At 41.7% G+C, this 25997-nt stretch overlaps 1 protein-coding gene across 1 annotated transcript in view; it reads left to right on the top strand.

Annotated features, from left to right (window-relative positions):
- Positions 1–25648, top strand: part of SLC15A1 (solute carrier family 15 member 1) — a 48772-nt gene extending 23124 nt beyond the window's left edge. The window contains exons 2-24 of the mRNA XM_080376092.1: positions 132–160; positions 3211–3295; positions 3391–3532; positions 6090–6209; positions 6380–6479; positions 6747–6837; positions 8783–8866; positions 10007–10089; positions 11084–11170; positions 12147–12236; positions 13514–13558; positions 13662–13694; positions 13834–13922; positions 15056–15137; positions 16527–16677; positions 17829–17893; positions 17998–18147; positions 18560–18609; positions 19209–19316; positions 19449–19545; positions 19986–20132; positions 20963–21070; positions 22388–25648. Of these exons, the coding sequence (XP_080232218.1) occupies positions 132–160; positions 3211–3295; positions 3391–3532; positions 6090–6209; positions 6380–6479; positions 6747–6837; positions 8783–8866; positions 10007–10089; positions 11084–11170; positions 12147–12236; positions 13514–13558; positions 13662–13694; positions 13834–13922; positions 15056–15137; positions 16527–16677; positions 17829–17893; positions 17998–18147; positions 18560–18609; positions 19209–19316; positions 19449–19545; positions 19986–20132; positions 20963–21070; positions 22388–22576 (2225 nt within the window). The 3' untranslated portion in view covers positions 22577–25648. The remainder of the gene's footprint in view (positions 1–131; positions 161–3210; positions 3296–3390; positions 3533–6089; positions 6210–6379; positions 6480–6746; positions 6838–8782; positions 8867–10006; positions 10090–11083; positions 11171–12146; positions 12237–13513; positions 13559–13661; positions 13695–13833; positions 13923–15055; positions 15138–16526; positions 16678–17828; positions 17894–17997; positions 18148–18559; positions 18610–19208; positions 19317–19448; positions 19546–19985; positions 20133–20962; positions 21071–22387) is intronic.
- The last annotated feature ends 349 nt before the right edge of the window (positions 25649–25997 follow it).

Below are 25997 nucleotides of genomic sequence, written 5' to 3'. Positions count from 1 at the left end.
ACTATGTTTGTGTTTCATCATTTGTTTTGAGTTGAACTTTTCCCATGTCTTCCAGTGGCTTTAAAAGAATGTTACTTAGTAGTTTCCATTAACTTGTGTGTTGTTTTTGTTTTTTTTTTTCCCCTCCACAGCTGCAAAAAGTAAGAGTAAGGGCATATCGGTAAGTATTGTTTTCTCTTATAAAAAGTTGTTATACTGACTCTCCTTGGGTTATGTTGTATGGGTAACTTTAGCAGTGCGCAAAAAAAATGTTCTATAAACATACGTTAAAAGTAGAAAATAATGAGTTGTTGGCCAACACATAAAGCAGCCTGGTAGCTTATTAAATCCCAGCTAAGCGTTAGTGTGCTCACCACCCTGCTGAAATGTCTGAAGAACCTTTGCTGGCTGAGCAGACATCATTGGGAGGAGACGTGTCCCTGGAGCCCACTCTGTGTGTGGCTGGGTTGTCATCATCCACCAGCTCTCCCTTAGGACTCTTACCTTTTGGTGTTAGTTCTTCCTCTCGAATCTTTGAACCATTAATGACACCTGCCCCAGCAACCCTATCTCTGCCTTTGCTTTTCTTATCGCACAAGGTTTTACCCCACAGACTTTCACCACAGCTTTCCCACAGATTAGCGGCTTCCTCAGCAGCCAAAGTCAAAGCTGTACAGCGGGGTGGTGGCATCCCCAGGGCAGGGGAAGGTTACAGAGAGTGTTAGAAAATGTGACCTCCAGGTTACCTCTTCAGTGGCAGATCCAGTGCTTCCTGGCCAATGGGGATCACAACAGAAAATGTTGAAGTAAATGTGTGTGTGCTGGTGTATAACACAATAGAGGTTTAAGAGGACAGTATAGTGCAAAACAAGAACAATATAGGTCATATATTATCAAGGCATAACTGCTTATTCTCTTCTTGCTTTTGTAGCATCTTGAAAAAAACAAAGGAGGGTCTTTATCTTGGCAAAGGCCCTGTAGCTTCTCCTGCATGCCCCTGTTCCTATTCAGCCAGCTCTCCACCAGCTCAAAAACCCACCAGTGGCTGCTGTGCTGGCATGTGAGTGCAGGATGGCTCTGCCAGGCACATAAGCACTAGCAGCTTAAAACAGATCCACAGCCTCGGTGGAAGCTGGTTGCCTCCCCACATCGGCACGTAACACGTTCTTAAACAACGAGCTGTTGGGTGGTGTGGTGGCCGAACACTAGGGAGGGTTGTGAGAATCCCAAGAACATCAAAAAGCTTTTAGAGAGGTTTTGTGAAGTTCTGGTGGGGATGGGTACCACCACCCCCTGGGCCAGGACTGCCCTGTCCCTTTTTTCTCTGTAGGCAGGCCGCAGGCAGGGAAGGGTTTGTTCTGCTTTGGACGGGGATGTTCTCTCCTCCCCAGCTGGGTTACACCCAGTTACACTGGCAGAAACCAGTCATGCAGTGTGGGTTACTGCACTGGGGCCTAACCTGACAACTGCTGAGATCAAAACCATTGGAGTGTATCAAAGGGATGCTGAGCCAAGCCTTCATGGTGTGGTTCTCTATCCATCTCCTTGGGAGCAGGAACATTTGCATGGCTCAGGGGTGTGGTGCACGGACAGGGCTGGGTAGCATTATTCCATACGAACACCAGTCCAGCAAAAGCTGCAGCCAAGTTGGGGCTAGTCTTTGAGAGCTCCTGGTATCTTCACCTAAGGGAAATGGGCACCTTCAAGTGAATTTTATCTAAGGATGGTCTTCCTTTGGAGACCCTTAATTCTGGCCATGGAGGATGTGATAAATTGAGTGACACATTTTTATTAAGGCCTCAGATTCTGGTTGCTCTGAAGCTAGGTGAGTCCCACCTGGCACTTGCCTCGGCTGAAGTCGGGCTCTGTCAGTGAAGCCTGCTTATCAAACCACGGGCGAGGTGTGCACTGTATACTTGCTTCAGCTGGTACCAAAGATCAGGGCTGTTCAGGCTGCTTGGACATACTCATGATTAAGTCAGCAATACTCTCACCACTCTCTTATTTTAGTTTCTCTTGCAGTATTCACAAAAAGCATGTTGTAGCACACAAGTCTCACAGTGTTGTGTTGCTCATTGAGGCTTTGCTGGAGATGCAGGCTCTCCAACTTAATCATGTCAGGATGTCAGGCAGGATTTTCCCACATAAGGCTTCTTTCCTTTTGATCTGCAAAGTTAACTTTTCTTTTTTTCCTCCTGTCTCACATGGAATACAGATGGATTTAATTCCTAAGGCTTCACAACATGAAGACAAACAATGCTATTTATCTTTTTCTTGTCCATACTTAAGTTTCATAACTGTTTTACCCCTGGGATGTTCTAAGGCTTATTAAAAATCTGATTTTTGCAACTTGCAGAATCAAACCCATAAAAAGAGGTAAAAAGAAAAGTTAATGTTCAACTTCCATTCTTAGTAGTTTTAATAGAAATGATCCCATGTATTCATTCAGTAAGAAAAGCAGGCAATCAGAAGTTAAATTCCCAATTCTGCTATTCATGCCGGATTTGTACCTGATGGGTACTTTTATTCCCTGTGTCTCCGTGGCAAGAGGCACATCACAAGCTGCATGATGGTGCCTGTGGAGATGCCTATTGCAGTAGGTGAAGGCTCAGTAAATCTGGCCATGCCATTTTAGGTTAGGAGTAAAGTTAGTTCTATCAGCAAGTCTGAAGAAATGAAGGATTCTTCATATAGCAGAATATTTGTAAGGATGGGGAGCTTTCCCAAGATATTTAACTAAAATATTTAAAGGTTTATTTATGTGAACTGGAGCCATTTAAAAATAGCCCCGGGCTTCTAACTGGTGTGCTGTGGGGGTTTAGCATAGTGAGGATTTTTTGTTAGGTCTGGGTTTTGAGTTTTTTAAAAAACATTGGCTTTTGACTTTATTTTTTTTTTGTACCAGCCAAGATTGCTCTAAGGATTAGATGCTGAAGACTTCAAATGTTCATGGTGCAATGCTTGAAGGTCAAATATAGTATTGTTAAAGATCTTTTGCAACAGGCAGATAAGTGCGTAGAGCTCTGGGGACCAAGAGGGGAAAGTAAGAATTGCCTCTTGGTTCAGGTAAATCGGTGTCATTCCACAGAAGCCCATGCAGCCTCCTAACCCCTGGGTACCTACCTGCCCCCATGGAGTCTGCACTGAGCTTCCTCAAGCTTGCGGGTCGCAGTGAGCAATGTTAGTCTGTTGCACAGCTCTGAGCTCACACTGTCTGTCTCTTGCCTCCAGCCAAGCTGCTTTGGCTACCCCTTGAGCATCTTCTTCATCATCATCAATGAGTTCTGTGAGAGGTTCTCCTACTATGGCATGCGAGGTATGTGCCGTGTCCTGCGTCTCCGCGTGTGGATTGCTGCTTACCCAGCCCTGACTCTGGTTTGTAACCTGTTCTTTTTGTTGTTCTTCCTACAGCGGTGCTAGTTCTGTATTTCAAATATTTCCTGCAATGGGATGACAACTTGTCTACAGCCATCTACCACACGTTCGTCGCCCTGTGCTACTTGACACCGATCCTTGGAGCGCTCATTGCGGACTCTTGGCTGGGGAAGTTTAAGTGAGTCCTTCCTCTGAAGACAACCCAAAATCAGGAAAGCTCACCTGAGATCAGTGTTACTTAAACCAACACCTCAAGCAGCAGCTCAGAACAACAGCTTCAGAGCTGGTGCTGGCTACTCCAGGATTGTTTGTGGGTGGGGTTTTGTTTTGGTTTCCCCCCCCCTCTCAAAATCTTGAGGTTTTAATTGATTTAGCTCAGACCTGAAACTGCCCTATGAGTTAACAAATGCTACGGTTCTCTAATTGGTTAAGGGTAGTAGCTTGCTTTCCAAGTATGGTGCATGTTTTTCCTCGCATCTGGGCAAAATGTAAGCTACACTGAGGGAAGTGTTTACCATGCTGTGAAAATAGATACTGGAGGTTATAATTACATTGGACTGCCTCTTTACCTGTTGCAGGTGGTCAATGAAATAGTGAAATGCTGTGTCATCTGGTATTAACTGGGACTTAGAATATGTTCTAAAATATTCCATGATTGACTTGACAGCTCTGCAGGAGTCCTTACTGAGTTGCAACTCTTTCTCTCAGGGATGAATTCTGGGTTTTTACCTGTGCACTAGGTGCTTGGAGAAGTACCACTGAATGAAGGGCTTTGAAATGTAACCAAATTATTTCCAACAGCCTGGTCTTCTACTGTGTTGGCAGCCTCTGGGAGCCCAGGGCTGCACCCACTTTCAGGTGTGCTCTGGGGGAGCTGGTCTGATCAGTGTGAACTCATTGCAAGTAGCTGGATATCTGGCAGACTGTAGCCTAAATATATTGCATAGTCACTTGTTTAGATGGTATGCTTTTTTTAAAAAAAAAAAAAAAAATATCTATTTTGGCTTTTACCCGGTTTATAAAGATAAAGCCCTGCTGACCTTGTATTCCCTTCCCTCTTGAACTCGTGTACACCAGTGCCACAAGCCCTTGGCCACCAGGCCCTTAACAGGAGCTCAGTAGGATGGCTCAGGGCTTGAAACTGGAACTCTAAGCTTGACAAGAAAAAAATGCTTTTGGAAAAGCTCTAAAATAGAGCAAGATTCCATGAGGAAGGCTTAAATAGTATTTAATTAAAAAAAAAATATCTATGATGACAAGAGGAGGACGATACCCAAGCACCGTTAAGGACTTTATGGGGGAGACTCAAATCTTCTACAGCCCATGTAATTTGTGCAGTGTCTGCCAAGGAACATGCTGGGACCTGCTCATGTTAGATGTGAGGTTCTTGAGGAAAACAGTACAGAAATCACCTTTTTCTTAATTGGGTACTATCTGTGCAGTGCCAACGATCTAAGTGGTGTCTTCCCAGCATGCTTATGAGCCTCACAGCTAAAAACCAGAGGCTTCTTTCCTGCTCAGCTCGGGTTTAACTTCAATTGGAAACTTTCTCCCAAGTTGTTAAGTAACTCTATGGAAGCGCTATTAAGAAAGAATTTCTAATTTTTCTACTAAATAGCAAATTCACTGTTGCCTCATGTTGTGCGGGTTTTTACCCTACTACAGGGAAGAGCATTTTTCAGTCAGAGAAACCTTGTTCTAAAGTCAAAACCTGGTCAATGGAGAGTGGTGCTTTCTCTGTCCCTCTGGTATCGGGGTGCTCCAAGCTTGCTATACGGATCTCTTGCTTTTATCCAACAGATTCTGATTGTCCTAGGTCCTTGAGCCTTGCCCTTCATTGTCATGGGCCACACTAGGTTTGGAACTTCTGCTGCTGCAAACTTAGAGTTTTAAATAATTTCACATCACTGCACCCCACTTCTGCTTTTCCTCCAGACTGGAGATCTGGGTCTGTGCCTGTGGAATGGAGCCTCAGCCAAGGGAGAGGATGAATGTGGATTAAATTACAGTCATGTACTTAAGCTCCAACAAAGCTAGAATGGAGTATATTCTTACATAAAGAGGAGTGGACCATAAAGGCATGGGGGTGGGGAGTGATGATTACTTCCTGGGCACCTCCTGGCAGAGGAAAGCCTTCAGTCTGTCCTTTTTGGTGCTTCTCTGATCTGAGTTTCAAGATGTCAAGATGTTGGTATGCTCACAGCTGTGTGTGGGGTAATACAGTTGTTCACAACAGTACTTTGGGGGAGTTCCCATGCCTAAAGCAGATATTTTGGGGTTGTTTTTTTTTTTTTACTCCTTGCAGGTAAAATATAAAAACAAAGGATGTTTAAACAGTATTAAAATCAGTGTAAATTGCATACTTTGCTGTTGTACAGCAGTTCATTTGAACTTCACTATATATGGAATATGATAATTACATTCTTGAGTTGGTTATTAAAAAGGCAACCACTGAAGATTTTTAAATATCTCATGGTGTGGTGATATCTACATTTCTCATCTTGCCTTGCTTAATTAAACAAAGCTTGCTATAATAATAATAAAATAGTATAGAAATACTGTGACAGAGGTATGGGGACAGTAGCTTGTGATAAGTTGAGTCTATCTTGTCATCTGTTAATTATGCTTCTTTACTAAGCAACTTTGAATGAACAAAAAGTCAGCATTATCTGTGTCTGTATGCATGTCTGTAATGGTGTGAATATATCTAAAAATTTATCTTCTGTCTTTACCAGGACAATTGTCTCCCTGTCTATTGTCTATACAATTGGGCAAGCAGTCATGTCTGTGAGCTCTATAAATGACCTGACCGATCACAACTGGGATGGCTTTCCCGATAATGTATCATTGCACATGTGAGTTGCCTTGTACATGAGTTTTTTCCAGGTTGATAAAGGGTGGGACAGCTTAAGCCTTAAATTTACACTACTTGAATTTCAACTGTCTCGCAATCAGTCTCCTATGTACATTCTAAGTAAGAAAGCAAAGTGACTTTCTTCTATTTCTCTTTTGTACTTTGTTCCAGTGCTCTGTCCATGATTGGCTTAATCCTCATTGCACTTGGTACTGGTGGGATCAAACCTTGTGTGTCAGCATTTGGTGGAGATCAGTTTGAGGATGATCAGGTAACAATGTCTTTCAGACTATCAATCATACAAAGACCCTTACTAATGCTTAACTATTCTGACACTCTAATAATACACATATTTAGACATGTGCATTACTGCAGCGTTTCCTGAGTAGCTGAAGAAAGAGCTTAGATAACTATTTGTCTTGAACTGTGCAAACAGAGCTGCTGATTGCTCAATCCAGGCTGATCAATGTGGTTCTGGCTAATCCTTCCTAAACATCTTTTTGCTTTTGTGTGGTTTTTTTTTTTCCCTCTCCTGCAGGAAAAACAAAGAACTAGATTCTTCTCTATCTTTTATTTGTCCATTAATGCTGGCAGTCTCCTGTCTACTATAATCACCCCAATTCTCAGAGGTAAGGCCACACCTTTTGTTTCTAAAACAGGTAGGCATCAGTAAAGGACGAGTGCTGGATTACAGTACAGTTAGGTTTAAATGAATGGTCTGTTCTTTGACACCTTGTGGGGTTATCTGGCAGATGATCTTTAAAGTCTCTGTGTATGTCATTCAACTTCTCAGGCATGAGGTACTGTCAAAAAACAAGCCAGTTTAAGATCTGAATTGTCTTTAGCATCAGAAGTACTAGATCTGAAGAGACATGCTGAAGCCATCAACTTCTATGCCTAATGCGTAATTCCATGGAGGTACCAGTGTGGCACCTCTTCCAATGCCTTCAAAACCATCTCACAACAGAGATGTACTATTTGATGGGAATGGAAGGTGGGGAGAGCCCTCTGCTCTGGAAGTGGAGACTATTCTAAAGTGTGCTCATGCAAAGTACAGAAGCATCTATGCACATGAGAAGATGTTTACCCATGTGACAAAATAAATTATGTTCTCTGTGTGACAAAGTAAAATATGTTCTCCTTAAAGATATGAAAAAGTTACAAGTAGAAGATAAAATAAGTAATAGTGTGATTCTAAACAATTCATTGATCCATATGTGTATAGATTTTCATGGCAAGCTTACGCAGACTGTGCAATATGGATGTGCTTGGCAGGAGTTTGAGGAAAGCTGTTTTTCTCAAAAGAAAGAAAACAGCATGTGAGTTCTGGAATAACCCTAAAGCACTGGGCTGAAATTCTGGCCTTTGGGTTTCTTGACTGGAACAGACTGTGTAAAGGCATTTTTAGATGTTTGCTTAATGCAAATTCTATCCTTTCCCAAGCTGGAAGAAGGTGTGCATAAGGCACAATGGACAGTTTACTTCCATGCTGATACAGGGTAAGAACTGTCTTGGAAAAACAGACAAATTCAGCTGAGGAAAGTGATACCATTATGTCCTATAAAGGTTTAACCCAAAGGCTGACATGAATAAATCAATACATTAATTAGCAGCAAACTAATTTTTTTTTTCAAATCAAGCTCTAATCCTCCTGAGGATTAGAGGTTGTTAGAGGAAGTATGGTGAAAAAGGTAATAATTCTGTTCTTCTTTTGCCTTTCCCCATTAGTAGCTATGTCCATGCTCTGAGCACCATTCCAGGGTGTATGCATGAAGTCTATAAAGTCAAATCACTGACTACTGCCAGGGCAGGGCATGTGTGGTGTTTAAGAATATTTTTTTTTCAGCAAGCTACATTTACTATGCTACTCAATCTTTGTTTATGGACTTGTCCTAGAACCCTAGTAATCTAGCTCCTTTCTCACCAAGAATGTGCATTTGATGTGCATTCTAGTAGCATTCTTCACTTCTTGGTGTAAAACTAAATGTAAATCTCCTACGAGGAGAGGCTAAGGGAGCTGGGACTCTTCAGCCTGGAGAAGAGAGGGCTCGGGGGGATCTCATCAATGTACATAAATACCTGCAGGGAGGGTGCAAAGAGGACAGAGCCAGGCTCTGCCCAGTGGTGCCCATGACAGGACCAGAGGCAATGGGCACAGCCTGAAACACGGGAGGTTCCCTCTGAGCATCAGGAAACACTTTGTCACTGAGAGGGTGACTGAGCACTGGCACAGGTTGCCCAGGGTGTGGTAGAGTCTCCATCCTCAGAGATGGTTCTGGGCAAACACCTGTTGGTGGTCCTGCTTGAGCAGAAGGGTTGGATCAGATGACCTCTAGAGGTCCCTTTCCACCTTAACTGTTATGTGATATTTTTGAGATATATAATTCCCCTTTCCAATAATAAAAGGTAAGTTGGATACTGATCATCCACTCTGTCCACAATGTCAGCAGAGACGCTGGGGTTTTTTTTTCCCCCCACTCTCCAAGTTAACAATGAATATGGAGAGCAGAAACCCTATGTAAAATACTGGCAGTGCTGACTGGGACTCTTATCCAATTCTGTTTCGTACTTCAGCTCAAGAGTGTGGCATTCACAGCAAACAGCGATGTTACCCACTAGCTTTTGGTGTTCCTGCTGCCCTCATGGCTATCTCCTTGGGTAAGTGGAACTGTTTTCATCTTGCTGCTTCAGTTATAGACATGATTAAATGATAATGATCTCAGAATAATGAAAGTGGTAGAAATCTCCAGCTATCAAACTCTAACAATGCCTGATTGTTTCCACAGTTCTTGATTTGAACTTTTTTCTTAGGTGGGGTGGATTAAGCTGAAGTACTCGCTTCTGCAGGGGAGGCTGATATATTGGGACAGACAGATTGGGGCTGGGGAGAGGCACAAGTATACCGTTGAATTCTGCACATTATGTAACTTAATGTCTATATTTCTTGGACTATTGAGTTGTATAGACAAGGTCTTTTGGATGTAGTGAGAACCCAGAGAAAATGGGGGTTTTGGAAATTATCTGTAGTCCAGGGTAGCAAACAGTATAAGGTAAGTGTCCCTGCACTGCAGAAACACCATACTGGTGTGTCAGTGTTTCTCAAACACCTGCATCTTCGCTAGCTGCACTGTGGGTCACTCCCTGAGACTTTCTGCTGCAGTACAAAGACCAAGAAGCCAGGGGGTGTCAGTATGTACCACAGCATCCCTCATGGTCCTGGTCCTTCACCACCCAGGGTGGACCTGCAGCTACCAGCGACCCCATCGTGCCTGTGCACCCAACCCAGGGCAGATGGCAGCTGCGGGGGTTTGCCAGTGTCCCACCCTGTATGCAGGAGGGTGATGCCTGGGAACGTGCCTGGGTGTGGGAGCTGAGGACATCTCGGTGAGTCCTGCAGTTCAGGCAGAGCCTCACATGTCCCTGCATGGTGTGAGCTGCACCAGCCTGGGCTCCTGAAAAGGAGCCTGCAAAGCTTTTCTAACCTGGTACAGCAAGGCCAGGGACAAGGTCCTAAGTGGTCTATGTTTTGACCAATCCTCAATTAAGCTAATGTTCCACTGAAAACTTACCCTAAGAATTTCCAGATTTAGTCCTTTGTCTTAAATAAAAGCAACCTGCTGATATTAATTTGATTTATTTTACTGTATGATGCCAGGCCAATAGGCAATTTCACTGCTCCTTAGGAAACTTATTCCCACCTGATGTGACTCCTTGACTGTTACAGTTTCCATACCAAATTATTTGCCCCTATTTTCCATGAATACTGAGTTGCTTTTGGTTTCTGTTTGCATGTTGTAGTTGTGTTCATAACTGGAAGTAGAATGTACAAGAAAGTCCAACCTCAAGGAAATATAATGATTCAAGTTTCCAAATGCATTGGAGTAAGTATTACTTGTATTCCCAAAAACCTTGGCAGCAATTTTTAAAACTGTTCAGTAAACTTGCCTACATCGGAAATGTCTTATAATACAAGGGAAGCCTCTAAAGCTTTTTTACTTTTTTCTAAGGCTTCTTATACCTCCAGATTTAGGCTGCTTTTTTATTTATCTACATCTTGGGTTTTAGATGAATTTATATGCAAAGGAAACAAAGCAAGGTATCAGTGATATGTAAGACCTTATTCCAGCTTCTGGGAATCATTCTTTCCTCATAATGGGGAGGTCAGGGGGGTGACATGTCAGTGCAAGCCTGCAAGGAAGGGAGCTCAGTCTGTATGGCCAGCACTGCACGTCCCAACTTTGCAGTGCCTCAGCTTTGAGATCAGGGATTTTGTCATTTGTGGTTGACTTCGTTCTCCACGCAGATCTGCCAGCTTGTTATAGCCCAGACCACTGCTTGTCCTGTAAGCACTGCCACAACCACAGCTCTGGATGTGACTTTGGCTGTTGCGCAGAGTGCTGCTGCCCCTAAGGCTCGGCTCAGCCTTGCATGTTACTCCATGCAGAAAGTCTTAGCAGTTCTTCAGGACTGTATCTGTGCATGTTCAGTCAAGGTATGAGGAATATTTACAAGATGCAGCTTCTCATAGTGACACGTACCGTTCAGCTCTGAAAACCTGTGCATATGAGATTCTTCTGTTTGTTGTGGTACGTAAATCTGAAGTAGGTGGGTCTTCAAGTTCCTAACAGCAACCCACATTGAGAGCAGCTACTCCAAGCTCTCTGGTTCACCTAACCCCAGGAGCACGCTCCACTGGATACGCAGTGTGAGGCCTTAAATGCAATTCCCTTAGATGCTTAGAGCAGTTAAGAGAAGCCAGTCACCTTTAGCACCCTCTCAGTGCTACAAACAGGAGTGTCATCTTTAATGACAAAACAGCTTATAGCACTTATAAATATTTGTAGTGCCATTAAACAAAATTCTGTCTCCTCTCAGTTTGCCATCAAAAACAGGTTTCGGCATCGCAGCAAGGAGTTCCCCAAGAGAGAGCACTGGCTAGACTGGGCGAGTGAGAAGTATGATGTAAGTACTGTGTGAGTGCTCCTCTGCTGTGACATCCCCTGATCCCCAGCCTCTCTGTCGGCTCTGATTCACTGCCTCAAGTGCTGGGCAAATAGTTTTGGGCCTCGATCATCCACAAGCTAATGGTCTGGCCAAACCTCAGTGGGCCTGGCAGGTCACCACCCCAGCGCCTGAAGGAGAAAGCAGAGCTGTGTGTGTTGGTGCTCTGTGTGATCATAGGCTGTCCAGGGACATTCAAGGGAGGTGAAGAAAAGACTAGGTCCCTTGTTGAACAAATACAAACACCTATTAGTTTTTGAGCTGGTAAACTAGCAAGCACTATCCTTGTCAAATATTTTCTGTCAGGAGAATATACTGGGAAAAATGGACATAGTGTTGACTGTCATGGTTAATGCACAGGACCGTAACACTTGTCCTGGGATCAAACTGCAGAATTATGCTTAGGAATTTCAGCTTAAGTGGATGAACACTGTGCTGTATCCTCCCAGCCTCAGTACAAACTCCTTACTATGACTCTCAAAATCTTCTGTCCCACAGTCCCTGATCACATCCCTAGCCTCCTACGCACCCTGCCCTTTTGTCAAAGGCAGCACAGACCTTAGCATGCCCCCTTTGTTTTCCCTCTTGCCTATATGCATTTTTCATGTGTGCAAAGCATTCCTCAGGTACCTGTTGTTCCAACACCTCCTTCCTAGAAAAATAATGCAACGCTAAGTGCTAGATCTCATGCTGTCATCAGTATACATGCCAAGAGGCACAGGGGTCTCTGGTATCAGTGTCGCCTTTAACCAGCAGCCCTTCCCACACCATAGTAGACCTTGTGCTTATTAACAGAAATCACCAGAAGTAACTGCAAGAAAAAGTTTGGAATGTGGGTAAACATCACATGATATGTCTCTACTGCAAACTGTAGTCTGCAACTGTCTCTTTTTTTTTTTTTAACCAATTATTCCTCTTGTGTAATTCTTTGCTGCAGAAACGACTGATTGCTCAGATCAAGCTGGTGTTGAAGGTGCTTTTCCTTTATATTCCTCTCCCTATGTTCTGGGCGCTTTTTGACCAACAGGTAAAGTAGAAATTGGTGTGGTGATTAGAGCTGTACTATGTCACTTTACATACTCTGAGGTCACCAGACATAAGGTGCCTATAAGAGGGTGGAAAACAACTCTTTGCATCTTCTTTGATCTGGTTGTAATGCAAAGGGATAGCTACAGAGTCATGTTAGTACAGGATGTTCTGTAGCCAGGGGAAAAGGGGAAACAGTTTATCTGGACGTACCCAGGACTGACTGAGTGGCTGAGGCCTCTTCAAATCTTTTATCAACCACGACTCAGAGGATAAAACAGTAATTTAAAAAGTATTCTTAATGCTTCTTCTGCTGTCATCTGTGAGATGAAATGTAGGGTCCTAGTGTAAATGCTGTGGAGAACAAGGGCTGAAATTACCGGAGTGACAGTTTGCTTAACCACTCAAACATGTTACAAACACCTCGCACCTTAAAGCAGAAGTATAAGCCTGTGATTCTCATTCACTTGGTGGACTGACTGCTCAGGACTCTTGAAAGCAGGATTTCATAGTGAAGTACTGGAGTATGACTTCAGGAGGGTGTCTCGGAGAACCAGGGGCTTGGAAGCATTATCCAAGGCAGGATACTGTAGGAAGTTTGATCCAGGTTGCCTAGATCGTGCTGCTTAAGAAGACTAGTACGAGTGAGCAGTAGCTATCAGCATGACCTGTTAAAACCAGGCAACCTTGCTATGAAATTCAGCACTAAATACTCATTACATGAGTGATAACGCATATCTTGGGCAGCACATCGCTGGTGGCTAAAGGTAAAAGATGCAGCGATGCACGTTCCTGTCTCACCCTGGGCTCAGGCTGGTCAGCCCTGCTTGACCAGGCTCTGAGCATGTTTTCTGGGCAGAAGGCTCAAGGCAGGTCCAGCCCTGGCTTGGCTGCGAGCTGCTGGGCTGTGGGAAGGAAGGATGGATGTGTCTGTGGTGTGGGGCACTCGGGCTCAGGCAGGCGGCACAAAGGCGCTTGGGTGGCTTCTGTGCACAGCACACGGCAGTGCTCTGCATGGGATGTCCCTGGCATCTCTCCAGCTAATCTCTGCATCTAAATTATTTTCCACTCTATTTCACAAAACTAGTAAATAAAGTGAAATGGGCCACAAGGATCACCTAGTTCAAATGTTTACATTGCAGGGTAAGAATACTCCTGTAGCAAGCTGGCTGTATTTTTATTGTACTGGGTATTTTTCCCAACAATTTACTTATAGAAACAATTAAAGAGGTACTTTGGAAGATTGATTTACATTTAACTTTCTCTTCTTTTGTTAAGGGGTCAAGATGGACACTGCAAGCCACAACAATGGATGGGGATTTTGTAGGTTACTTTTCATTGTTTTTTTTCTTTATTAAGATTTACTGTTCAGATTGGGTTTATTTGTTGTCATAATACTGAAATCTGTTTATTTTTTCTTCACCAGGGATTTATGAAGGTTCAGCCAGACCAAATGCAGGTACAGTAATCTGTCTGCCTAATCTAAGTACTTCCTAAATAGTATATATATTAAATTGCCCTTCATTTAAAAAAAAAAAAAAAGAAAAGACTTTAGAAAAATACTTTTTTTTTTCTCTTCTTACGTTCATCTTCAACAGACTGTGAATCCCATCCTGATTATTGTAATGGTCCCAGTTGTAGATGCTGTGGTTTATCCTTTAATCAAGAAATGCAAGATCAATTTTACGTAAGTTGATGTACTTGCCTGACTTCAGCAGAGCCTCATTTTAGTGGTTTCTTTAAACTGCTCTTCCAGCCATAATGTAACAAAAGCAAGCATTCAGCTAAGAAGAAAATAGTAATGCATTTAATGGGGCTAATATTTTAAAGAAATAGGTGAGAACCTATTTGTAAAGTAACAATATTTTCCAGTTATGGGCAAAATCTTTTGATTGCAGAAGAAATGCTGTTTATTGTTTTCCACTTCCACCAAGTCTGCTCCCTCTCCCTCCCAAAGTATACCAAGTAGAAATACAATATAAATCCTCAGTGTTAAGCTGAGACACATACTACCTGAGACAAGATATGTTTCCTCTTCAGTCCCAGTGAGGAGTCTGGCTTGCTGGGTACTTCTAGGTGTAGCTTCAGAGGGGATTTGCACATTATTTTAAACGTTGATAATGAAGCAGCTAGCAGTTGCAAGTTGGAGAGGGAGAAGTTCTTAAAACAGTTTTTATAGGGCTAAGATGCAATGCTGGTTTTCCATCTACTTATGAAAAATTGAGGGCATGTGCTGTGCTGGAAACAGTCATTCATTTGTGGACACTCTATATCTGACCAACGATGCCATAAATAAAATATCTACCTTAAACTTACCTTTACAGTGTAGCTGAATGTCAGTAGATGTCCCCTAATTCAACATATTTCCCTGCCTCTTTATTCAATATTATTTTGATTTGAACATAGCAATACAGACACAAGATGATTACCCCCTTTTAAAAAAGGCATAACTTCTAGTCTCTTTGTTGTTTTAAAGCTAACAACCATACTGAATTGCTGTGGGGTTTTTTCTACCTGCAGATCAGACTTTTTTCTGCAGAAACCTAATATGTTCAGTCAATGTTTAAGCCCAGCAGATGCCAAGTAACAGGTTATTACGGTGCTGCAGGAAAGACGTATTTCCCAGTAGTATAACTATGAATGTAGAGGTACCCAGCTTAGCAGAACGATTTCTGTAACAACATCAGCCCTTCAAATGGTGTTAATGTGCTAGTTGTGGCCACTTGAGTTTCCCACTGTGGAAAGAAAACAACTAACAGCTGAACCTCTTGAATTAATATTCGTTTCAGCACTCACATACATGTTTTGTTGTTGTACTAGGCCCCTGAGGAAGATCACTGTCGGTATGTTCCTTGCATCTTTGGCTTTTGTTGCTGCGGCCCTTGTGCAAGTGGAAATAGATGTAAGTTCAGCCACATGCAAGTATTTCCTATTATTATTTAGTTGTTAATACAGAACAAATTGTGTTTAAGAGGAAAATAAGCCAAGATTCCTAAATATGAAACCAAGCATAGGAGTACAGAAGTGAAAGGAGGGAAACCTGAAGTATATTGCAATAGTGTGATCAGCATAATTTAACTAGTTATGAACACAATCCTGCAAAACATCTCATCTGCGATTGACATCAATCACATGTTAAAAGGCAAACTCGGGTCTCTAAACTGAGATTAAAAGCTGGAAACCAGAGATTTGTTTGGCCTACCAGGGGCTGCTTTTTATCTCTGATCTCTTCTGATGTTTAAACTGGAGGTGAAGTGTGACATCACAGCATCGGCAGAGACAATACCTGCCTAAGGCAGGATTCATCACATCTAACTCTCCTTGCCCCAAAGGGAGGTGTCATGCCTGAACCAGATAAAGGTTTCTCCTGTAGCTGGACTGTCAGTCACATCTCTGGGAGGTGATCCGTAGCATCCCAAGATCTGAAGAGCTATCTAGTGGTGCTTGCATGCCTTCATGGTGCATGAAGACAAGATGTTCCACTCTTAAATAGCTTTAGTTAGGAATGAGGAATTCTGTCCTTCATGCCTGGGTCCAGCAGTGAAACAAGCTTTATGCTCTCAACTCTGCCACTTGAAGTTGTCAGTAAAGGGTCTGGCCTTCAGCTGGTATAGACTCGTTCAGGCTGTCTTCCTGCATGCCGTGTTCAGAGGGGCAGAGCTGTGCGTGCACATATACTAGCATCGAGCAGAAGTTTCATCAAGGCTGGTAACTTCCCAGACTGTTGCCCAAAAATCTCCTGCAGAAAGGTAAAGACGGGCCTGGTTTTGTTGTATGATGTACCTAAAGAGACTGAAGCAGACAAAAGTATGGGAAGTGAGGAAAGCAGATGCAGCTTTGCAGCTCTTGATGCTCTACGAGAACAGAAGCCATTTGTTGTTAGATCTAGTGGGAAGTGGAGTTCAGTTTTTCTGGGCTATCACACAAGGCGGTGCCTATATATGCTTCTGTCCAGTTCAGCTGCAGCAGTGCTGGGGAGCAATGAGTCAGAATGGGGTACCAAACTTCCCAGTTTGGAACCCAGGCAGCCATAGGATGCGGGAAAAGCCCGTTTCTTGCTACCAAGGCCACTTCGTAGCTCGGCAGCATGCTGCAGGACATGATCAAAGAGGAACCATGCCTGGCTGTGGAGTAACAAACACCAGTATTGAAGTCGCATCCCTCATACAATCACAGATCATCAGGAAAATGCTAATCTTTATCATGAGATAATTAAGATCACAGCAAATGTAGTACTTTTTCCATGTGACTTAAGATAGGGCACTGATTTAACTTTTTTTCTGTCCTACAGAAAACTCTTCCAGTTTTCCCTGCTGCTGGGCAATCTCAAATCAAAGTAGTAAATCTAGGTATTGATGGTGCAACAGTTGAGTTTGGACATCTTCAGAACGTCACTGTAAAGCCTATGGAGTCAGTAAGTAAGGGGACATGGGGAATAGCAAGTTAAACAAATTTAACAGAGTAAGTAAAGATAGTTCTTAACAAACTGATTATTTTCTATTTTTCCTCTATTAGTTTTAAAGACTTTTTTTTTTTTTTTGTGTTGTGGAATGAATGATTACTGAAAACACAGTGAAGGAAGAAATGGCAATTATTTCAATCTTCTAAGTATACTAGTTTGTTTTGGTGAGTGGTTTTTTTTTTAAAGAAACTTAATAGTTATTTTGAACTAATTGAAAACTTCACTCTCTCTAAAAAGGTGTCATTTCTTAACAGCAAGAACACTCCTTATTTCAATAGAAGTCCATTCAGCTCTAGTAAGCCACTGCTCTTACTGTGAGTGATCACTTGAGCAGGGAGCTTTTTCTGTGGCTACATCGCATACACTAGGCTTCAGATTTTTCTGTCAAAGAATCTTGTCAGATTCTACTACAGCACAACTTTGATAGCCCTATTGACAGGAAAATGTAGTGGAGCTGATGGACATTTTTAATAATGGATATTAGGAGGTGTGTTCTCTGATAGCCTGCAGTCCTGTTTCCATGTGAGGCAAACTTGGAGGAGGATGGAACAGGGTTTCCCCTCTGAAATGGGAACTGAGCTGTGAGGAGAAGATAAGGGCACTCAAATTGTATGCTGATGTGGTATTGATATAACCATGGTGCATACCTGAAAATGAAGGGTGTAAAATGCTCCACTCACTACTATAGACATCTTATAAAATGCATTTCATAATCCAAAATATCTGGATTATAATACTATAAAACAAAAGGGTTATTTTAGTGTTATAAGAACTTTTTAATTAAAGTTTGAAGTATTTTTTGCAGATGAAATGTATTTAGAATATTTAAAACATATCCCAGTAACAGTCACTCCTATTATGCTGAAACCATAAAGATGCAGCTTACGTTCGCCTCTCTGAGGCGATATTGCTATGTGGAAAATGCTGCATCTTAACTTAGGCTAGTACTGCTTCTGTAGCTAAACAGAATGTTACTTGGTGGTAAGTCTAGTTTATCTGGAGCAAGAAATACACAGGAAAATATAACAGCTGTTCCATAATGCTTGTGGGAAGCTCATGTTACTTGGAAGCTTGTGTAACAAAATAAATTATTAAAAACTAATGATCACATGAAACTGGTGCTTTGTGTAGAAAACCTAACAAAAAATGAAAGTGAGGAGATGCTTGTGTTCTCTGGCACTTCAGAAGTAACACGTGTAAACTTCTGACCACCCCCGCCCTGAGTCCATAATACTCCCTCAAAGATGCAGACAAATATGCAGTTGCATGGAAATTCATAGCAATTTGTTTGTCTTTGTAGACGGGCTACATAACTTTTGAGACTTCTCAGTTGCAATCACTAAGAGTAATTTCTGGAAATAAAACTAAAGATGAAGTTCTCAACTTGCCAGGGGAAAACCGTCACACTCTTGAAGTTAAAAAAAATGCAACTGATATTGTTACTCGATTGGTAAGTCTGATTAATTCCCAAGATATACATTAATGTCTTGACAGCTGTCTACATGGGGGGCGTGTGAAGCTGAGAGAACAAGCTCTGGGTAGCTGTTCCCTTTTTCTTTTCTGTCTCTCCCTGTCTCTGCTGTACCAGTGAGACTGGTGAACTGTAGAGAGCAGCAGAGCAGGGCAGGATGATGTGGAATTACCAATTTAGTGTTTAGCTTGACAGTTACCCTTTAAACAAGACTTAAATGTGTGGTTGTACAGTGTCTTCTAGTAGACATTTATCCTAGTAGGATCCTAAAAGGGAACGTCTGCAGTCTCTCTCACCCTGAAGCCTCTATTAATTCTCATGCTATGTAATAGTGCATTTAAGCTGTTTGCTGATGCCAACAAAGTATCTTGATAATGGTCTCTTCTTCCAGCTGTTTGACAATGTCCTATCAAAACCAGAAGAAGGAAATAATCTCATCAGGTAGAGTTTGTTTTATTCCTAAATTTTGGCAGTAGTGTGACTGTCTTTTCAATCTGCCTCTTAGGTGGACTCTTCTTGCTTAACATAGTTTTCTATACTGTAGGAGCTCTGCACTTTCTGGACACTTCACTTGATGTTTAGGGGGTGTAGGAATTTCTAGGGCACAATTAATCTAAGCTATCTCACGCATACTTTGGGTATAATTAGCTAGAATTGGAAGTGTATGTTTCACTATTGTCTAGATTTTTTTTTTTTTCGTAGACGACAAACACAGATTGCATATCTATATATCCTTTTTAACCTTGAGTAAAAAGTATCCTACTACTTCTCTGCTTTTCTTCATCTCCCATTTGCAGATGCATTTGTTGCTGGTTGTAGTAGAGGCTTGCTTTTAACAGTCTCCTAAGCAGGCAGTGGGCTGACATGAGTCTAGCTTGCTTTTTGCATTAGCCCCACTTTAAGAAATTTAGAGTTCTTTCAAAAATGAAAGGGGAAGACCTGATCCTTATTATGCTGCCAGTATATAATTAAAAGCAAAACCTGTATTCTTTGACTTATGAGTATTTTGTTTAGCATTTCATCACCCTTGCATTTTAAAGGTTAATAAACAATTTTCCTGATACTGTTAATGTCACTATGGGTGACACTTCTTTTGGAGCACTGATGACCTTTTCTGCCAGTAATTACACACTCTTTCCAGGAGGAAGGTAAGCATTTTCCTTACCCTAATTTAACCACTAAAGAGACACTTTTCCTTGGGAAAAGGACATAGAACTCTTACTTTATATAATACACACAGTTGTCTATACCTGTGGTCTAAACTGTGTTTTTTCTTTCAGAGATGACAACATTACGGTTATTGCAAATTCAGCCAAATGTTCAGTTACTTCAAAGGCATTTGGATTTGGCAGTGCCTATACAATTGTACTTAATGAGGTAAGTTGCCAGTGCTGTTGGATGGACAATACAGAATTACTTTTTCATGCCAATATTTTCTTCCTAATTAGAATAACATCTGTAGAATTATCCCTCTTGACCTTAATTGTACACATGATAGAATTTTGGTATATTAAACAGAACATGAAACCATGGTTAACTATAAAAATAATGATGGGTATGATAACATAATGCAAGAATTCATGTTAACTACTAATGGCCTTAAATCTCTAGCCCTGTTAGACACTAAGGATTTGCATGAAGTCTGCTGTCAAATTACTACTTTAACTAGTTATGCAATGCCTCATACACAATATTTCTTATTTGCCCAGAACTTTGTGCATATATGATTATAGAGGTGATATAAACTAAACTGTTTAGAGTGCCTTTAGTGTACAGACTCCTTATCATTGTTCCTAATGCACTATTTTAATTTCTAGTGTATTGGAGACACTCTTAATTTAGTGTATTCTGAAGATATCCCACCCAATACAGTTCATATGGCTTGGCAGATCCCTCAGTATTTTATTCTTACGTGTGCAGAAGTAGTCTTCTCTGTCACTGGGCTGGAGTTTTCCTACGCACAGGTAGGTCTTGCTCTTCAGAGCTCTCATTTGTGTTAAGAATCCTGGTACAAATGAAGATCTGTGATCTATTGTTTAAGTGGTGGCTCTGTATTGCTGCTTTGCCTGAACAATTATGCCCTTCAGAGCTCCCCAGCAGGACTATAGGCTGGTGCAAGTTGGCCTTGTTTCACTAGCATTCAGTGTTCTCCATGAGGCTATCCTGAATTACATCATTTGAACCCCTAGGCCTGCAATCTCCTTCTCACATGTGACTTTCCATTGAAAATAAGTGGAACTGTACCGCTGCTGTAAAACGGAACTGGAGAGCCCTCAAATATAAAGGGAACAAGTACTGACACCTTATCTCCACACCAGTTTCCTCCATACAGTCTTTAGCAGCAGTTTAATTATACACTTCTCATTCATTTGTCTTCCAATGCCAATATGTTATTAGCTGTGTGTATTTCTTCCCTTAATTCTGAGCCTATAAACTACAGTGACAGGAATGTTGTAAGATGTGTTTTGCTAGACTATGATGCACTCAACTTCTTCATTTAATGTGTACCTTGTGACATGCAAAATGTGCCTGTTAGTTACCCTAGTGTGTACGAAGTAAAAGCTGTTACAGCTGGTACTGGTCATCTCTTGTTCCTCAAAGCCTTCTCCAGGCCTTCTCAGTTCTCTAGCAATTTTTAATTAAAACCAAACAAAACCACCAACAACAACCAACCAAGAAATCATCCTCCCACCCCGTGAGAACCAATGCTTGTTATAATGCAAAGAATGCAGTGAACATCAGAAAAGAAGTGATAGCAATATCTGACTGAAACTTGAGTGTCTTACTTCTATAGGCTCCATCTAATATGAAGGCAGTGCTGCAGGCGGGATGGCTGCTGACAGTGGCTGTCGGTAACATCATCGTTCTTATCGTGGCTGGAGCATCCAAACTTAGTGAGCAGGTACGCACACAAGCGATCAGCATGCTGCTGTATTACACTGTGAGAAAGCAGCTCTAATCCTGGGGGACAGGTCATGGCTGATAATCCACAACAACAACTTTTGAACATCAGCATTAATGCTGGATTTGCATTTATAACTGGAACATAGGAAGTCAGTTTTGGCTACAAGTGTACCAGTCAGCTGTAGAACTACTGCATGACTGAATAATCTTACTAGAGTATGTAATGAAGTTATAAATCTTCATAACCTATCTGGATTAAAACCAGTGTTGAAGGCTGTGACAACAGGGTTCTCCTGGAGCCTCTTCTAAAGTTTCTGTTAGTCTTTGTCCCCAACAGGTGTATGAATGTGTACACACACAGGCAAAAACTTACACTTTAATAAACCTTTGAGGAAGTATTTTTTTACCTCCCTTATCTGTTGTTTGCCATTCTTAACTCAGGCTCCTTTGATTGCAAAAATCAATTTCTAGCATCTTTACAATAACTTCTCATAGTGTGGAAAGGCTGCAGACTTCTGGGCTGAAACTCTAGACTAATGAGATTTAAAACCTACCAAAATTCTGTTCACTGCTAATGAACCTTCACCTGTGTAACTCAGCCTTCCCTTCTGATGCTGTTGGTTTCAAAGCTTATTCTTTAGGGCATAAAAGCTTTGGTTCTCCTGGCAAAGAGCAGTTGGATGGACTCTCTCGGGCTACTAGTGGCACTCCCTAATGAATCAAAATGGTATCTGAGAGAGGGAAGAGCCTGGCTTTGCAAATGGTCTGGCAGTCCTGCTTTCAGCTAAATTAACTAGAAAGAGCATGAAACGAAGCTGTTGAGGCTTTTCAGGTGGAGTAGGGAGCACTTTGAAGCTGGAGTTCCTGGTCTTGATTTCTGCCCAGATTTGTGGTCAGTAGAATTTTTTTTTTTTTTTTTTTTTTTTTTTTTTTTTTTTTACTGCTGACCTGAATGGAAGCAGGATCACTGCCACCCTGGTTTAAAGAGAGATTACCTGACCAAAAGGAGGGGCTGAGTTTCCTTTTCAGTCTTTTGGTCCATTTGCATGCCTCCAGGAAAAGGGTATTGTAGAACTCTACAGCATTTATAGAACTTTTGTCTCTATAATGAAGACAGAAGTGCTGAAAAGGCCTCAATTCTGAGTTGCTTAAATATGTATTATATACACCTAATACTTAATCCTTTAAGTCATATGACACTTGTTATGTATGCTCAGTTTCACATTTTGGATTAACTTCATTTCTTGCAAACAGTAAAATAGTGTAACTCTTTTGAGGAATGAATACTGATGGATAACTTTTTTTTTTTTTACAGTGGGCAGAGTATGTACTATTTGCTGCCTTGCTGTTGGCAGTTTGTATCATTTTTGCTGTCATGGCTTATTTTTACACCTATACTGATCCAAATGAGATTGAAGCACAACTTGACGAGGAAGAAAAGGAACAAGTCAAAAAGGACGAATATGTCTATGAAACCCAAACTGAGGCTGTCTCTCAGATGTAAGAGGTGTATTCAAAGAGTAAATTACGGAATTCCATTAACTATCCCTGCACTAAGAGGAATCGGGGTATCAGTAACACCTCTGGATAATATATCTCATGGGAGAAGTTAAGAAAAACTGTTTAACTTAAAATGCAGCCTCTCTTAGGAAGCAAAAGGAAAAGGTTAGTCTCTCGTCTCCTGAACGTGGTATCCTGAAGAAACTCCAGCAGAATTTGCACTTTTAATGTACCTCAGGCTTAAATACCAGAGCATTAAAATACTGAGATTGCACTCGGCACTACTGGACCCTGTGAAAAGATGTATTTTTATACTGCATTTCAATTTTATATCATGAAAGAAACAAGTATTGCCAAGAAATAGTAATCATAAGCCAAGCTGTCTGCGTGACCCCTTTAACCTCACTGTTACTTGAAAGCAGCAGGTCACATGTGCCTTAAATTCTTTTGTACTTCTTTATGGATAATGGGAGCAAAGCTCTGGCATTGCTCGGGTTAAAATGCTGTCTATGTCCAAATTACTGCCATGTGGAACAAGTGTTGTAATATAATGCTTTATGTGCCTGTTAACTACCCATTTAACTCCTGTGATGTTTTTAAATTAAATATATTAATGAGGTCTCCACTCAGGTAAACAGACAATGGCAAATGATGTTCAGAACAGCAATAAAAATTGTGTTGTACCAAAATAATAGAAGTTGTGTAAGATTATGATTTACAGTTGCATGTTAACAAAACTTGAGACTACCTCTCTGCTGCCTCTTCACGTGTGCTCCACCACTTGAAGCTAGTGGACCAGTGTCAGTCTTCTCTATCTTGATATACCTGTAGCATCCATCACATTTATAGTAGGGAAGACTAAATTTTGCTCCTTAACAAGATTCTGTAGCCCTGTGCATTATGTTATGGAGTACTAGTGGTCTGCATGTTGTTTTGGGAATTCCTGTACTCTGATCCACATCCTATGCTTTTTCTAGCAGCTGGCTTGGACTCTCTGGCCCTTCCTCTAGCCTGGCCAGACTTAAGACTGCTTTAATACCTGGCTCTCAGTACCCCTATCCTATTTTACAGCAAGTCCAGCTTGATATTTGTAAGTGATCTCACATACATGAATATGTGCAAGGTGCATGTTTCTGGTACTGCAGATGCATGGGCCCCTGTGTCCCCCGGTTCCCACTCCAGTTGCTGGCACTTAAACCTCTCTGTGCACATAAATAGAGTCCCTTGCCCATGAAAACAGTTAGAAATGGAGTTTGCTTTTTACCTGCGTACCAGTAAGTCCTGTACCCCATAGGCAGTAACCCCTATGGGTCTCTAAGGTCATCTGGGGAGAGCCTTTCCCATGGATTCAAGATGCTGAGGGTCTCCCGGGAGCAGCCCCAGGAGGAGCTGGGTTACCACCCTCCTTTGAGGAACTAAGGTGGGTTTGCACCAGCTTTACTTGTGGTAGACTACAAGCCTTTACTTTGCCATGCAAGTTAAGCAAAATGAATTCTCTTAACTGTATCCCTACAGGATGGTGCATTCTGTCTATTATTTTGCCCATATCAGGTAAAATGTTTGTTTAGCATTTTAACATTTTTTTCCCTTTGAAATGCAGGTCACGTGTCTATTTTTCATAAAAGATGTTGGAAGTTAGCACTTTAGCAAGCCCACTAACTTGTCTACCACGTGGATGGATGTGTTTTATAGGTAGAAAGCCACTAATGCTGTAAAATCAGATGGGAAAACTTTCTGATGATGAAAAACCAAACTTCCCCCACTCTTCAGCCTTGTAAGGTAGCATGGAGACAGTTGTATGTCTTTTTATCTTATTTTCAACAGAGATTGAAGTAATTAAAGTCAAAATATCCATGTGCCAGTTCATCCAAAATTTGATGTGAATAAAACCAGGGAACCTTGCACAGACACCTGGGTAGCTCTTGTCAGTATTGCTGTCACCGTCTCTAGAAGCCCTGCGCAAGGAATTGGCGTTTGGGCTGGAATTCGGTGTTTTCAGTCCCTTAGTTCTGAGGATTAAAGAGGTAATGTTAACCTCTGAATCTGAGAGTGTTTAGTTTTGGATGCTGCTGTCTAGACTACCAGACTGCTGAGAGGGTCTTCTGCATATCTTTTTCTGTTACAGAGAAGATACCCTCAAATCAATCAAATTAACAGTTGATCATTCTAATTTCAGTTCTTACTTAAACAAACAAATACCTTTTAAAAAAAAAAAAAGCAAGTGTGCTGAATTATGAACGCCTGTTCTAGCAAGCAAATCTGTCCAGGTAGATAAAGCAATGTGTATGTCTGTATGCTTAGTAATACTACAGATACACTGTATAGCTGCCATGTTTTTTCTACTGCTCGTTAGCTCAACCTAATGACACTTGACTTAAAAGTGTTCAAAGTTAGATTCTCTGAACTACATGAATTCAGTCCCTGCCATTTGCTGTTCTTGAAAATGGGCCTGTGAGCAGCACAATCCTTCCAAAGGCTTCTCTGTATTTTTAGGCAAATATCTGTATAAAGTTTTTGGGTTTTTTTAAGTTCCTAGGATAAAATTCCTGGAAGAAATTGCAAGCCACCTATACATGCTGTTACCCTACAAATTACTTTTACATTTTTCATCCATGACTTGACACAGTGCTTTATCACTGATCATCTTGCAGAGGTTAGAATATTGATAATAAAATAAGTGGGTCATGCCTTAAAGGGTGAGAGAGAGACAAATAATCGAAGAAAGGGGAAGTGACAACAGCTGAAATCACCCTACTCTACCAGGAGGTGGTTCAGGGCAATCAAGGATGCCCCATTTCCAGCCTAAATCAATCACTGCTGTTCCTCCTAGAGACACCACTGCAGGACGGGATTTTGCGGAGTTTAGCACGGTACAAAGGTAATATAAGACCAATTCAAACTCTCTATTATTGCTGAAAAATTTTATCACTTTCCCATGCTCGTTCTTAATCTGAGTCAAAGCTCTGTGTAAAATACCTAATACCCGGAGGTGGATAGTAAGTCCGTGTCCCAGGGAGTTTAACAGCTGATGTGTGTATGGGGGAAGGAGAAGAGAGAAAGATGAACGCAACAGGACCTGCGTTTTTGAGAGTACCTGCGTGCTTACCTGAATTGGTTCAAATCAGAAGTACATTTAAAGAGGCTTATGCGACGATCAGTGCCCACCTGGTGCTGGCACCTACCCCATCACTTGGAAGCTCTCAGCAGCAGCCTGGTGCAGTGGCTCTGCGGGAGGGGAAGGGGGGCAGTTAGGGGGAAAGTGGACAGGGTGTGGGAATCGGCTTGTAACCTTTTTGGAGAGGATGGGCTGGGGTATGTGGTTCGTAAGTGTAGAGAGCGCAGTGAAGAGCTGAGAGAAGGTCTCTGGCAGCCTGGCCTGAGCAAGCTTGGAGAAAAGGTGGGGTGTCAGCAGAGCACCCTCACGG

Source organism: Falco punctatus (genome assembly GCF_963210335.1).
Source record: "Falco punctatus genome assembly, chromosome: 2".
Lineage (NCBI taxonomy): Eukaryota > Metazoa > Chordata > Aves > Falconiformes > Falconidae > Falco > Falco punctatus.
Note: the sequence above shows the minus strand (reverse complement) of the source record. Positions and strands in the feature narration are given on the sequence as shown.